This window comes from Mytilus californianus, unplaced genomic scaffold (assembly GCF_021869535.1).
Source record: "Mytilus californianus isolate M0D057914Y unplaced genomic scaffold, xbMytCali1.0.p SCAF_1, whole genome shotgun sequence".
Classification (NCBI taxonomy): Eukaryota; Metazoa; Mollusca; class Bivalvia; order Mytilida; family Mytilidae; genus Mytilus; species Mytilus californianus.
The window spans coordinates 136830826-136846560 of NW_026262581.1; the positions used below are offsets into that span (position 1 = coordinate 136830826).

At 30.8% G+C, this 15735-nt stretch overlaps 1 protein-coding gene across 1 annotated transcript; it reads left to right on the plus strand.

Annotated features, from left to right (window-relative positions):
• The first annotated feature begins 107 nt into the window (after positions 1-107).
• On the plus strand, positions 108-15336 carry LOC127735835 (membralin-like). Its single transcript, XM_052246227.1, has 11 exons — positions 108-153; positions 3389-3620; positions 3968-4520; positions 5066-5176; positions 5454-5576; positions 5994-6094; positions 6633-6690; positions 6920-7003; positions 7865-7997; positions 9386-9485; positions 10477-15336. Exons 2-11 carry the CDS (start codon positions 3435-3437, stop codon positions 11242-11244), a joined length of 2217 nt encoding a protein of 738 aa, XP_052102187.1. The 5' UTR covers positions 108-153; positions 3389-3434; the 3' UTR covers positions 11245-15336.
• Positions 15337-15735: the final 399 nt, after the last annotated feature.

The following is a 15735-nucleotide window of genomic DNA, read 5'->3' on the forward strand; positions in this document are numbered from 1 at the left end:
CTTCAGTATCATAATTTTTTATTAATAAAAAATTATCAATTTCGAAATAAAATATTAGACTTGAGACCAATAATAACCTGTCTAAAAAGTCTTTCATTTATTCATAACCATTATTGACATGTCGCACATCAAAGAATACACAAAAATCATGAGGTTTTATTAATAACAAGATATTTATGATTTCTTTTAAGTATATTACATGTTAACATAACCCAATAAGCGCAGTATAGCTATTCAACATCATAATTATGGTTAAACAATGATCGTACTGCAAACTGAGGTCTAGTCTTCTTTTACATGTTTAAATTTGTTTTATGACCAAATAATTTACCTGGATATAAAAAAATCACAATTCGGCTTTATTTACTTAAAATCGAGAATTTAAAAACAATGACGAAAAGATTTATATTCTAGTCTATTGAAATGAAATCAAAAGGGTAATTTACCCACATATGGTTAGCTCAGATAAGTCAAACTCCTACAAATGTTATACCTGCCAACGTATGTATGTAGGTAAGAAGATCCCTCTGTGATTCGGAATTCCCTGGATTGCTGCGAGGGTACAGGGGAGTTGGTGTACACTCCCTATCAGGATTAATGGAGATGTGTCACTAACTTATATGCAACCCACGTCCCACAACCAGGTCAATCCCTAACCGCACACAGAGGGAGTGTTAGAACACGGCGAAGTCTGTTATAAAGGTAGAGGAAGCTAAATTACTTGGATAGAACCACTGGAGTCCTTGGTGGGAAAAGATAAACTGAAGAGATATCTATTGATCAATCTCCAGGTTAAGTTTGGGGCCACTTTGACCAACAGAGGCCCTCAAAGTACCCATTCTAGTTTAACCTGCGGTCTGGGTACCCACATGATATAGGCTTGCTGTGGAATTGTAGCTCTCATGGTCCTTGTAATTTTTTTTTACAATTTGGGGACCATGTGGTCGCTCATATCAGAAAACATAATAAGGACCAATAGAGTTGCGGTTTCGGCAGCTAGATTAAGGTGTGCACTACACAAGTTAGACCCCTTGTCCTGTTACATAACGATACAGTAAATTACATGCCTTTTGCAAAGTTGATGTGAAGGTGGCATGAATGAGGTTTCAAAGCATGCAAGAACTGCTCGACTTCGTAATCAAAAGTCATTCACAGTCTCAGAACACTTCCAAATCTTTCTCTCTTCTTCTTATTCAACAAGGGAGAGACTACTGTATTTATAATATAGGGATTTCCATGGGACAAGAAAGATTTGTTCGTATAGAGTATTTTGTTGCTATGAAATGATTTCTTTTACTATGTTTACTGTATTTTGAAGTTTCTGAGTAGTTCAGGTAAAATATCAGACATATATTATTTGATTAAATTAAACTTAAAATTATTATAGTTTATTGGTTTTGCATCCTTTGCATTGTCAATTAGTCTTAATGCCATTGTCATATTTCAAGCTCATAGATTTACAATGTAATTGTGACACAGGTGAAGACCTACAAGAAACAAATTTTATTCATCTCTCAAATAAGATTGAAAGGTATTTTGCTTGTATCCAATAGTGTTGTTGCTTATAGGCCCTGTAACATTATCTTTGTTGTTAAACGACAACCAGTTTTTAGCCTAGTTTTTAAAATGTGCAAAAATAATATTGATATACCATGTTTCGTGATGCCATTCAAACTTCAGGATCTGATATGATTTGTCTCGAACACCATGCAAAGCAAAATGTAAAAAAACCATGACAGTGTAAATATGTCACTTTTACCGTTCTAGAGTTACACCCCTTTACAAATGGAAAAATTGCTGAATTTTTCGTTTCTGTTCAATTCTATAACTTAAGTTTGCCTCAACCAAATGTTATGAAACAGATACCCAATGCTTATTACCACAAAACTCAGCATCAAGTACGAATTTGGGTAGCTTCACTTTTACCGTTCTTGAGTTATGTCCCTTTATAACGTTATATGCAATCGAGGGCATCATCTGATCAAAAATAATATTGATATACCATGTTTCGTGATGCCATTCAAACTTCAGTATCTGATATGATTTGTCTGGAACACCATGTAAAGCAAAATGTAAAAAAACCATGACAGTGTAAATATGGAGACTACAGGTACTTTACAGTCAGGGGCATCTCTTAAACATGTGACTTTCAAAATTACCTATACAAGGTATGTTGAAAATGAGGCTCACTTAAATATTGCTTGTATTATAAGTTTCTTTTGTAAATTTCGTTTGCATAGGTGTCCATTCACACAGACTTTACTACCTTAAACAAATATTCTCGTACATCTGGGGGGCCTAGGTGGCCGAGTGGTCTAAGTAGTTACTACTGTAATCACTAGCCAGTCAACACTGAGGTTGTGAGTTCGAACCCCCCTCGTGCGGGTGCACTCGACTCCAATCCTAATTGACTAGGATTGTCAGTTTTCGTATCGAAGGTCTGTGGTTTTCTCCGGGCACTCCGGCTTCCTCCACAAATAAAAACTGGCCGCCACGAAATAGCCCAAAAGCGGTGCTTAAAAGTGGCGTTAAAACATCAAAAATCAAATCAAAATCAAATCTTACATCTGGTCATTTTTCCCATCAAGAATAAAAACTTATCCTCCTGAAACACTAATTGCATTCCAGACACACTTATATTTAATATTGGTGCTTCTGGGTACAAGATTGGTCATATGGGACTATTTAATATCATTTTCCTTAGAAATCCAGAAGGTAGACATGGTAGACAGATAACAATAGATAGAAACCTGTGATTTAATTGAGACTTTAAGTTAACTTAAAGTCGAAAACAATAACAATAAATCATTTTAATTATTTCAAAGATGTAGAAAATAACTTATCGAAGTAATATTTTTGTCATTACTTTTAATGAAACCTTTTATCTATATACTCCTCTCAATTTTAATTGATTCTAAATTATATGTGATAAAGTAATGTGAAAAATTTAATGAAAACTTCATGTACACGTAGTCCATGCTTCTAGTGAAATTTGAAAATTTCAAATAACTCTTTCAAGTAATTTTTCATAAAAAAAAATATGTTTATAGGCAATTGAAAAAAATAACTTGTTTAAGTAGCACCTGTTGCTGTTTTAGGTACAACAATGTAGGTTAGTGACAACATTAAATCTTTTTACTTTTCCATGTGGTACCCTTCTTTAAAATGTAACTATCACTTGTAATAAGGGCCTTTATAGAGTATAGGATTTAATAAAGATGAGGAGGGGGTCAGCATGGTCAGACCATACTTCAAAAATCATAAATTGGATGATCTGTAAATGTAATAGACATGCTCACTGAACTGACAACAAAGTATGTACATTTGAAATTAGAAACACTGCATGTCTTAACACTGTAATTATGCCATGCATTCCTTGTTTTGATAGTTGTTGATGAACAGTATTGGAATATAAGTGAACACCCGAGCCAGTTATGAACAATCCTGACCAAGAGAACAATAACAATGAGCCCAGAGCTAGAGGAAGGACAGGACAGAACCCTTTGTTGAATGTTAGAGACAGACTTTTTCATGCTTTATTCTACAGAGTAGCATTAACATATGCTAGGGCCTTTCCTAAACCTATCAGAAGAGTATTGGAATTTGCAATTTTATTAAAGGTAAATTAAAATTATCTATTCTGTATTCTGTACAAAGTGCCATGATTTAAACATAAACTTTCATGTCTGTTGAACAATTCAAATATGACTTCAAAACATTTTTAAAAAATGTTGATTTTTATCGAAAATATATATTTTTATTTTCACTTTACATGCTTAAGAGTTAGTAATATTGTAAACTAGATATAACATCTCATGGACATTAAAAGCTTTTTAGCATTGGCATGAACTTCATGTGAATCTTCATGACTAGTCATCTTAAATGTGCATTTATCTTAATACTTTTTATTTGCCTCACATAAAGTTTTAAGCATGATTGAATTTAAACAATATTATTTTTTTTACAGGCACTGGTTGTTTTGAGTATATTAGTTTATATACATGTTGTTTTTGCTCGAACTCCTATTAACTGTTTGTCTCACGTCAAAGACTCATGGCCAAGAGATGGTATTCTTAGAGTAGAAATTGTACACAATGCAACAGCAAACTACACATTAATTAATTCTTATGAGAAAGAATACACAGACTTTACATTTCAATTCTTTAATAATGGCAAAGTTCTCCATCAAGAAGAAGACAAGACATCAGAAGGGGAACAATCACATGATGATGAAACTACAGCCTCTGAAAATGAAGAAGTGCCACCTGGTGGTAATTCAGAAAAGTCGGAAGTAAAATCTGAAGAAAGAAGTGAAGAATTGAAAGTGGAGGAAAAAATTTTGGAAGCTAAATTCATAGATCATCTTCTTTCTGAAAAGACCAGTGATATAAAATCGGATAATTGGACAACTATTGAGAATACCACACTGTTAAGTGCAGAGGACAAAACGATAGACGACACTGATGCCACGTCTATTTATGGCTTTACACCTTCTGAAATAGAAATGCTGGCCAAAGTTGGTAGGTACTTTAGTTTGTGGCTTTCAACCTACTGAAATAGAATTGTAGGCTTAATTTTGACTTGGATGGAGAGTTGTCTCGTTGGCACTCATTCCACATCTTCTTATATCTATTAAGTTTGCTAAAGTTGGTGATAATTTAGTATATATGGTTTTACACGTAAGGAAACAGAAATACTGACTAAAGTTTATTTGTATTTACATGTGTATTGCAGATTCCAGTTTGTGGTTTACTAAAAACTTGATATGACTCCTGTGATTCTAATTTCAGCATTTGTACATAGCATATGGTTATGAATCAATAGAATATGGTAATGAATCAGTGAACAATTTATGTTTGTGATTTTAAATAACAAGGAAAATTGATTCCCCCATATATAAAGCTCTTTCCTAGTAGTTAAACATAGAACCTGACTATTGTATTTTTACTGTAAAGTCTCTGAATTCACTATAGACACGAGTTAAGAATTACATTTGATTTATATATGTATAACATAAAATTTACATAATATAATGATTTTCGTTGTTCTATGTTTTACTAAATAGTTTGGCCAGAAGAAAAGTACATTGTTGAATATGCTCTTGAGTATGGATTTTTACGCTTATCACCAAAGACCAGACAGAAACTAAATATTACAGTCATGTTGGTAACACTAGGTTTGTATTGGTTTTCCTTTCATTTACAGCTAAATGAACTAAATTTATAACTTTATAATTATGATTGAATAGCAGTTAATATTCATTTCGAGATATAACTTAGCCTAATCTTTATTGAAGACATTTGAAAAAAGGTGAGACAATTATTATAGAATACAATGTCAAATTTCATGTATTAGATGAGGTTTTGTGTTGTCATCTTTTTATGATTTTTATGTTGCACTACATTTAATAACATTAATGAAAGTATTGAATATAAGATATCTATGCTTTACAGATCCAGACAGGGATGTATGTTTTGGAGATAGTATCAGTAGATTTTTACTGGCAGAATTCTTGGGATATGATGACATATTGATGTCTAGTATCAAACAGTTAGCAGAACAGGAAGACAATAAAGGTAGATAACCTGAACAAGTAGCTTTTTATATCATTGAGCATTATTGATTTTATATGAAAATTTATATGTATACATTTTGTGATTTATATTTGTTCATTTACACAAAAACTTAACATTTCTTCACAAAGGTCCCACAATTAAAACTAAATTTAGAATGCATCTCAAAGGAAAATTATACTTTAAAAGAGAAAATCCTCTTATTTAATTTGATAGATAATTATATAAAATATTATGTATCAAGAAGTGGTGAGACTTTGACCTCCAAAATGGTTGTATTTTCCATATGTTACCTGCAAAATACATTTTTGTCTGTCTGATGTTTGTCTGAAACCAACAGCAAACGTAATTTGATAAGAGAACTTTTAAAAATGTGTTAAATTTCATTTTGTATAGAAATATTATTATCATTTATTCAAGGTTACCTCAGAAATGTGGTATCTGGAGAACATTACAGATTTGTCAGCATGTGGATGGCTAGAAGTTCATATTTAGCTGCTGCTTTCATTATGCTAATATTTGTAAGTTAAAGGTTACCAAAAGAGTCTTAGGGATCAGTTTTAAATATATAAGTTACTGATGAGAAGTGTTATCACAAAAAGTCCTAAAACTTCAATTAATCTAAATTATAGAAAGATTAGTGATTATGGAAACTGTCAACAACCATAAGTCTGAGGTATGTGCTTCCCATGGAAAGCACGTTCATATCAAGGAAATTTGTATTAAAATAGGCCTAGATTTTTACATCCCAAGAAGATTGTCGGAGCAATAAATGGATGGTCCATTTGTGACTTGTCCTCAATGTTATATGAGCAGACTTCTTGATGACAATCATTTTTCATTTATCTGTAATAAAATGGCTGTTTATAATTATTTTCTTGAGAACTATATTTTGATGATTGTAGTAGACCTGTAAAACTTAAATCTTACAACATCGTAACATATGCAGTAATTATTTTTTTATGACCAGTTATTTAATTGGAAGGGTACAAGAATAAATCTATAATAAATAAAGATGAGAGATTATTAGGATAACATGTCTTCTGTATTATTTTGTAGACTGTCTCTGTATCAACTTTGTTGAGGTATTCTCATCACCAGATATTTATCTTTATAGGTGAGTCAAAATAGTATTGAGGAAATGTGATAATTATTTTGTACTACTAAATGGAACAAACAGTGTAGGGTGAAGTGAAATGGTGTAGGTTATTAAGTTTCCAGAACAAAGTTTTGACAAACTTATTGTTTTTGCTCAGTCATCGTCTCACCTGGGCAAGATTTTTTTCTTTAGCAATTTAATGTATTGTTGAGTGACATTTATTGATGTGTTCTCATTTCATTTACAGTTGATTTTCTACAGATGTTGGAGATGAATATCACTATTGCATTCCCTGCTGCACCACTGTTGACCGTAATCCTTGCTTTAGTTGGTAAGTCCTACTGAGTCTATGAAATTTGGTTATGTTATATTTCTATAAAATAGGGCATCCTTTAGAAATATTTCCCACATCTGACCTTCCAATCTTCTAGTCAGGTTTATGTGGAATTTTGTTTTCAATCCAAAATATTGTAGACATATGCATACACAAATATCATTATGGTATCTTTGGAAATGATCTTTGAAAAAAAAAATAGTTTAATCGTTTGTTTCTTATGCCATTTCCTGTCTGACATTTGAATTAGTCGAGATGACTATTTTCATGTTTTGTATAGTGCAAGCTGTAAAGGACAACAACAATTGTAGATTGTAATGTTCTAAACAGTATGACAGACTTCCAACAATTTCCTTGTTGATTTCAGAAAAAAAAATTGTGCACCAAAAAATCCCTCAAAATTCCATTCCCAACCTATTATAAGTAAGCAGCATATTAATGTATTTAAAATTATATTGTATCATATTCTCAAAACTTTAATGGAAATACAAAATTAAATTAATGTGGACATTGTGCTTTAAGTAAATTAATCAGCATTACAGAATAGCAGATACCTTGGATTAATTTATTTTAATTGGTAACAATTATTGATTGAGGAAAAATTGTGTTTTCATGGAAATTTGAATTAATAGTTTTGCCAAAGTCTGCTTACAAGCCTATTGATAATTAATACTTTGTTGAACATTTAGAAGTGTGGTTTATCTTTAGCCATGTGATCATTGAACGTTTATATCCCATGAATAATAATTAATCCCCAGTATATAAAATATACATGTAAGTCCTCTCCCTTTATTGAGACAGTTACAAAATATATAATTAATGGGAGAGGAGACAATAATAAATTGATTTTAATTTCAGGTATGGAAGCCATTATGTCAGAATTTTTTAATGATACCACAACAGCATTTTACATAATACTGATAGTATGGATTGCTGACCAGTACGATGCTATTTGTTGTCATACTAACATCAGTAAACGTCATTGGTTAAGGTAAATATGTGATTGTGTAAACAAAAATTCATAGAAAAAGTGATGAAACAATTTATTTACTTTAATAACATATAAAAGTACAATTTTGACTGAAGATAAGAAATTTTTCTCTAAAGAAAGATCAAACCAGAGATATGAAATACCAGGTAACTCACAGCAACTATTATGTAATCTAAATCACATATTAAGAAATATTTTTATTTAATCAAATTAATATCCATGTGTTTTACTTTAAGCATATAATAATTAATTACTATTTAAAAAATGTTTCATAAATATTACCATCAAAGAAGTTGACAGTTGTCAAATTGCTGCAAGACATGTCCTAATTAATGACCCTTGACTAGGTTAATATCTCTAGGCAAGGACAAGCATCTAAATGATGTATCTTCCTCATTTTCATTAACAAATTGATTACCTGTTATTTATCTTTTTTATTCTTTATTTGGATGAAAACTGACCTTAAACCACGTTTATTTTCTGACGAGAAAGTAAGACTAAGAGTTTGTTATTGAAGATATGAAAACTTTGAGAGGTCAATACGATTTTAGTTCTAATACTTCTTTGTCAAAATAAAAAACTTGGTTAATTTAAGTCCTTGAAAATATTTTGACAGAATTTTACTTGACAAGAACAGATTCTTCTACAGGACTTGTAACTTTGCACCTGCTGTTTATGTCACCTCTTCCAAGAAAGAGACATTATGTTTTAGAAGTATTTCTTTTGGTTCATCTGTTCTTCAGATTCTTGTTCTCATATGTTCTTGTCTGGGTCAAAACTTTTTATCTTTTAACATTTGAGTTATATGATATTTTGCATGAATGTATATAACCTCAAGATAATGTGCTACATATCATTTGGACCTTTTTGTGACCTTAACCTTTGATCTCAAAGTAAAAAAAAAAGATTTTTTGGGGGATTTTTTTTTGCCGAAATAGTTCAATCTTTGACAAAGGCTTTTGATATTTGGCACATTGTTAAATATCTCAAAGATGGTTCATATCCCCTCTGCTAAACCATATGTATCTGTAAATGCTTTGAGATACTTTTCTAGTTCACCATAAGTTTTTTCCTCCACCCTCAGAATGCTTGTTCTTTTTTGTAATGACAATACCTTTCAATACCTTTCAAGTACAAAATTGTGTTTGTTGTACCTTCCTTAACTTCAAGGACTTCTAGAATGCATGCTGTAGAAGAAGAGGAGACACCTTTTTTGGTCCACTAAAACAGTTCCATCCAGCTTGAATTTTGATCTGAATGATTTTTGGAGTTTCCCATACCAGAACCATTTCTGTTCATATTATTTAGAGACCGCAACCCATTGATGAAACACTTTTGTTAAAAAAAAAAAAGCTAATAAAGATTTTAAATTTTGAATTTTGTTTCAGGTTTTTCTATTTATATCATTTGGCATTTTATGCCTACCACTATAGATTTAATGGGCAGTACAGTGGTTTAGCTTTGTTTACATCTTGGTTATTTATACAGGTAAGTACTCTCATTCTGTTGATTCATTGAAAGAGTTATATCCCTTTATATAAAGGTTCCAGACCTATTAAAAGTCAATTGTTTATTAATTGATGTTTTTTTCTGTGTTCTTCTCTTTTGAGGCTACATAGTAAAATCTTCCGAGACTACATAGCCAAATCTTATCATATTTAAAGAAATTATAATTGGAAGACCTTGTTAAAAGAATGTTCACATTTTATTATGATTGGTTAGCATTATGTGAATAAATATTCAGGATGAAATATGTTTTCAATATTAGTAGATTTAAGATGATATGTTTGTTAGAATAAATCTCGACTGAAATAAAAGGAGACCACAGGTAGTAGCACAATAAAACTAGTGAAGATATCTGCAAGTCTCCAACGATAGACAACTATCCTTACCATTTATCAAGCTCTAACCACCTGTCTAGACTTGTGGTGAACAAATTATCAACAGCTACCAAAGATCAGCTATCAACTCCAAATTCTTTAAGGGAGAAAAAAATCAGTCTACTGAAAAGCTTCCTTATTTGGAACGGGCACATTAGCATGTGGCAAGGTTGATTGCTTTAGTAAATGAAAATTATATTTATAACCAAAACTGTTAACCAACTTTTTTTTGCTGATACTTTATTTTGAGTTTAGCCTTTTATAGACGACTTTACATGGTTTTTAAAAATTTCTTGATGTTTTTATATAAGGGAAGACCCAATTATTACATATTCACAACGATTTATATACACATGATTTATTTACTCGTGAAAGACACAAAAATAAATCACATGCGAAAATTAGTTGGTTTACAGCAGTTGATGGCCAAATAAAAATTTCAAGTTTAAATTAACAAATTTTAAAGTAGCTACAGGCAGACAAATAATATCTTTAAAGAACAAAAATGTGGTAAAATAAGGATTTATTTCCCCTCAATTTGTGTTCATAGGTTGATTGGCCATTAAAAATATCATCGGTCATGAATATTTATATTACAGCATTCCATGGTGTACTTTTTCCATCACTATGAATTACCAGCAATTCTCCAACAAGCCAGAATACAACAGATAGTAAATAACCAAAATACTAATCAAACCAATGCAGAAAGAGAAAATAATCAGCCAGCAAATACTACACAAGATAACCAGGTAGCTGTAGATCAGCAGCCTACAGAGCCTAATGTTCCAGTAGATCAGCAGCCTATAGAACCTAATGTACCAGTAGATATGCCAACACAAGAACTACCAAATCAGAGTAATTCAGAGTCTGAAGTACAGACTGAATCTGTTGGTCAGAATATAACAGAGGATAATAATCAACCACCATCATTAGGAGCTTTATCTACAGAAACAAATACAAAAGTAACTAATACACAATCACCTTTAGAAGCTGTATCTGCAGGAACAGATACATCTATAGAAAATAGCCAACAAGCATCTTTTATACCTGAAAATAATTTAGAAAATAGTGAAACAGTTACTGAAAATAATTCTCATATACCATCAGACTCTATAAAAACTATGAATGGAACTATTCCTAAAGATTCAGAAAATGAATCTCTAATTAACAATGATAATAACAGAACTAGTACTGGTGATCTCTCTCATAAACCTTGCAATACCACTACTTCACATAATGACAATTCTAAGGGAGATAACTTAGAATCATCAAAGTGTTTAGGTGACTCAGATCAAACACTTGAATCATCTAGATCTAGTCAAAGTTGTTTTCAGAACTGTGATAGTGAACAAACTTCCACATCATGAATTTAGTTAATTTGTGAAACTGTATAATGGTAAAACAGAAAATTTTGAAATGCAATTTGGGTAAGGAATTGTGAATTAAAAACTTCTTGTTTTGTATGTATTAAAAAATGTGCAAGATTAGAAAAAAAATGCAGCTGTTCATAACACAGTACCTATATTGATATGTTATCATGAAATGTCTGTCAGTAAACACAGAAAACAAAATGTCTGTCAGTAACCACAGAAAACAAAATGTCTGTCAGTAATCACAGAAAATGAAATGTCTGTCAGTAATCACAGAAAACAAAATGTCTGTCTGGAACCACAGAAAACAAAGAATCTTTGACTGAACTGTTCATGCATAAAAGTAATGTAAATTAAAATGTGCTAAAGAATTGACACAGTTATATTGTATGATGGAATGGCATTGTTTATTTATTCCTATATGTAAACATATTTTTTTATCAAAAAATTTCATTTGAACAGTGTAAAAGTTGCAGTATAAAAAGACAATTATTCATTATCTCAGAATGTAAATTTTATTTGTACTGAGGTCGAAACAGGTTTGAAATGCTCAGCAAAGCCTCACATTTTACATTTTACATGTATTCTAAGCCTCTTGCAAATAAAAAAGTAGACTTGGTAAGGCCTAAAAAAGTGGCCCCTATTTCTAGCTAAAATTTGAAATTATTAATATTTGCTTCTGCTTATTATCACAAAGAATCATAGTTATAACAATTAATAAATAGAAAAAAAAATGTTTTAAGTTTTGAATTGACATATCAGCAGTCTTTTTCTTCTTTTGTTTGTTATTAGGATCAATTTTAATTTTCGTCTGATGAAAAATAGACCAATTTGCATTGGTTTTCTGGACAGGAATACAGCACATGCATCTAAAAAAAACCTGTAACAATATGTTTGTTTTAACAAATATCCTATCTGACTTGAATATTTAGTTTGTTGAACCCTGTGTTCTATATTTCCTGGACGTAAATTTTTGTTGAAATACAGGAGATTTTCTCATCTTTCTCACATGTTTATTCATCAACTTGAAACACATTTTGTCTTGAAATAATTGACTTGATATGGTGATATTTGGGGCTAAATTTTACCTTTAGTTTTAATTCTATATATATATTTTTACAATTCAAAACAAAAAGCAGAAAAAAGGACATATTGATGGGAAGGGTATGTTTTATGTACAATGTAAGTGTCTTCTGATACACATACATGTAATGAGATTGTAAGTTTTTATGATGTATCATGCTGAAAGAATCAATACAGAATATTATCTTCTACCTCTTCTCAATGTCTTCTTTGAAGCCTTGGCTATCTAGAGCAGTCAAGTTATCAGTAATTTTGACTCGTACATTGTTATCTGTTAACGTTTTATGTTGGAGTTGACGTACATGCCATGAATATTCAAAAGAAGGTTTGAATCAGTTTTTGATCTAGCCAAGCTGGATATATGTGATCACTTTTTATTTTAAGATGGTGCAGAATTTTGAGTTGAAGACATATCATGAAACTAATGATGTATTATGACTTGCAGAAAGTTTATACACTATTTCCTTCATTTACTGTCAACTTTTGACATGTCATTTGTCAAAGGTGAAGGAAGCTATCACATGTAGTGATGTACTAAACAATTTTGTTTTATTCAAGTTGGTTTGGGATTGTATCCCACTATGAATTGTAAACATTTATACAGGTGGAAAATTTGTGATTATAGTACATGTGTATTTGCACCTCAAAGCATACTAGTAATTTGAACCCTTGAAATTGTTTTCTCTGAATAAATGTTCAGTTTGGGGAATATCAGTTGGCCGTGCCAGCTTTTTACTTGTTGTATCTGAGATGAATTGAATAAAAGGTTATAAGAGGAACAGGTGCAAAATAGAAGTGTTTTGTGAAGTTTGAAGTTAATTATTTTTTATTTTTTCTTTTGAATTCTTCAGAAAAAAATCATTTTTTGAGACATAGACTTTGGTAAAATATCAATCATTTGATTTCCATTTGCCAGAAATAAAAGAATTCAATTTTGAGTTTTCCTTATGATTTCCCAAAAAAGCATCATTTTTCAACAGCTTCTGGTGTACCAAATACTTATATATTCTTACACAAAATGGCTATGCTTTCTGATATTTAAAATTGAGCTTGATATGAGCATGATATACAGTGTGATGCTTTTCACATCCATTGCTCATCAGTTACTGTTTTCGGAATACTTGTAACAGGGGTACCATTTGTGAGCAATAACTCACAGTCCAACTTGTCTGAATGAAGATATAATGTTGTTATCACATGGCTTTTGTAAGCTTCTCATAATTTCCAAGCTGTAAGGGCTCGATTATTGGGTAATCACCAACATTTATTTCCATGTGAATTTTTATGACAATCAATGAATGCATTGGTGTGTCAATAAGAATTGTGTCATGATGTGAAATCATATTTGTACATGGTAAATAGAATCAATTTAATGTCTATATATTAATGTGTTCATAACAATATCCTGCTCATTGTTGCTTCAATAAACACATGTTCAATGTTCTCATGTTGACAGCTTGCAGTTGTATCATGTTGTGCCTTATATAGCCCTATATTGCACTAGTAAAGCTGCTTACTGGTACATGGGGATTAAAAAAAAATTACATCTTAGATTTTTAGCTTTAGATGAACAAATTCCTAACCAATATTACTTATTTTGTGTTATGGAAAATACTAACTATAAGAATTAATGTTCCAGGAAAAAAAATATACTCATTCTGTCAACGTTGGTTGACAGTAGATTTTTAAAAACCTCTTAATTCTGAGTCACAACTGAAAACAAAAATTTTGATTCTAAAAAATGTTGTAAGAAAATATCGAAAAGATGTGGTATGTATCCTTAGAAGATCATAAAGGTTTTAATGATTCCTAATTTTTTAATAAAAATAAAAAAATTAGAACTTTTTAGTCAAATTACACTACCAAATTAAACATAGTGAAAATCATCTATGTATGTGACATAAAGTATTGATTCTATAAAGAACTCGTCTATGAATACAAATATATATTTAAAGCATTCTCCCATAGAGAATAAAAGCTTAATGCTCCTATTGTTTTTGGTTAAAGATTGCATTTATACAATCAAAACCCTTATGCTTATTTTTGCAAGACCTCATCACTACAAAAACAAAATGTATTTAGGTGAACATTCTTTTCATCCTATTTATGTACATATCAAGAAATTTATCAAGGAAATTTATACTCATATATTCAAGTTACAAAATGATGTTTTTGTGCCTAACAATATTTATAAAAAAAATAACATATATTGCACATGGTACGAGAATCCATCATTTCTAATAGTAACAAAGATGTCTTTCTATTGACTTGTATATGTATACATGGTGCAGAAATTCATTCATTTTGTACTTTTCTCCTGTTACAACATATTTATTATCTATTAGAATAACAATTTGTTGTAACAGTTATGATATTTATTTCTGTCTATATTTTTGACAGACTTTTCGTAAAATACTTAACAAATAAAAGAAAAAAGATTTGGAAATGCCCTATTAGAAATTGTGTCAGACATTCAATATGATTTGTTGCTCACTGTGATGTTGACTGTTTAATCCCTTGCTTCCAATTATTAGTTGCAATTCAGTGTTTTATATGATCTGTATGAGCCTTCTTTTTCTGAGTCTTGATGTAAAATAATCTTTAAAATTCTTATTTCATTTAAATCTGAGAAAAAGTGTGTTATTTTTTTTTATCATTATTGTGATGATTACATTGTTTAAATTCCTTATTTGAAAATGTATGTAATAATATAGTGTGAAATATGAGGATGTACACTTGTGAAAGAAAGCCATTTCAATATGAAAATGTTCAGAAAATTATTTGATATGATTGGTGCTGTTGTATAAACATTTTATAACCTCAGTAAAGACAACAACTGAATTCATTGATTAATATTATTTTATCTACACGAAGAGCTCACTGCTGTTTTCTCTACAGGGTCTATCTCATATAGTTCATAGGTTCAGTTTATTTTTACCAATTTTATTCTGTGTTTTACAAGGTCCAAAAGAAAATTTAATACAGCTATTTAATTTTTACATTTTATTGATTATTTCTTATTTGTATGATAGGATTTTAGGTGAATCATGTATAACGGCGATTTCTTGTCTATTGTCAGGCCAGGTAAATATAAAAAAAAGAAGATGTGGTACGATTGCCAATAAGACAACTCTCCACCAGAGACCAAATGATGTAGATGTCAACAACTATAAGTCACAGTACAGCCTTCAACAATGAACAAAACTCATACCGCATAGTAAGCAAATGTCTGATTTTTGTGTTGACTGCACAAGGAATTAGCGGAAGTGAAACTCAGATGTGTATTTTCTGGTGGGTAGACATTGATGTTGGTCTCAAGAATTTTTAAACAGATGCCTTATGATCTGGAGTTTCCATCTGACATATGTCATTGTCCTTGATCTTATTTTCATGGGTTCCAGCAAA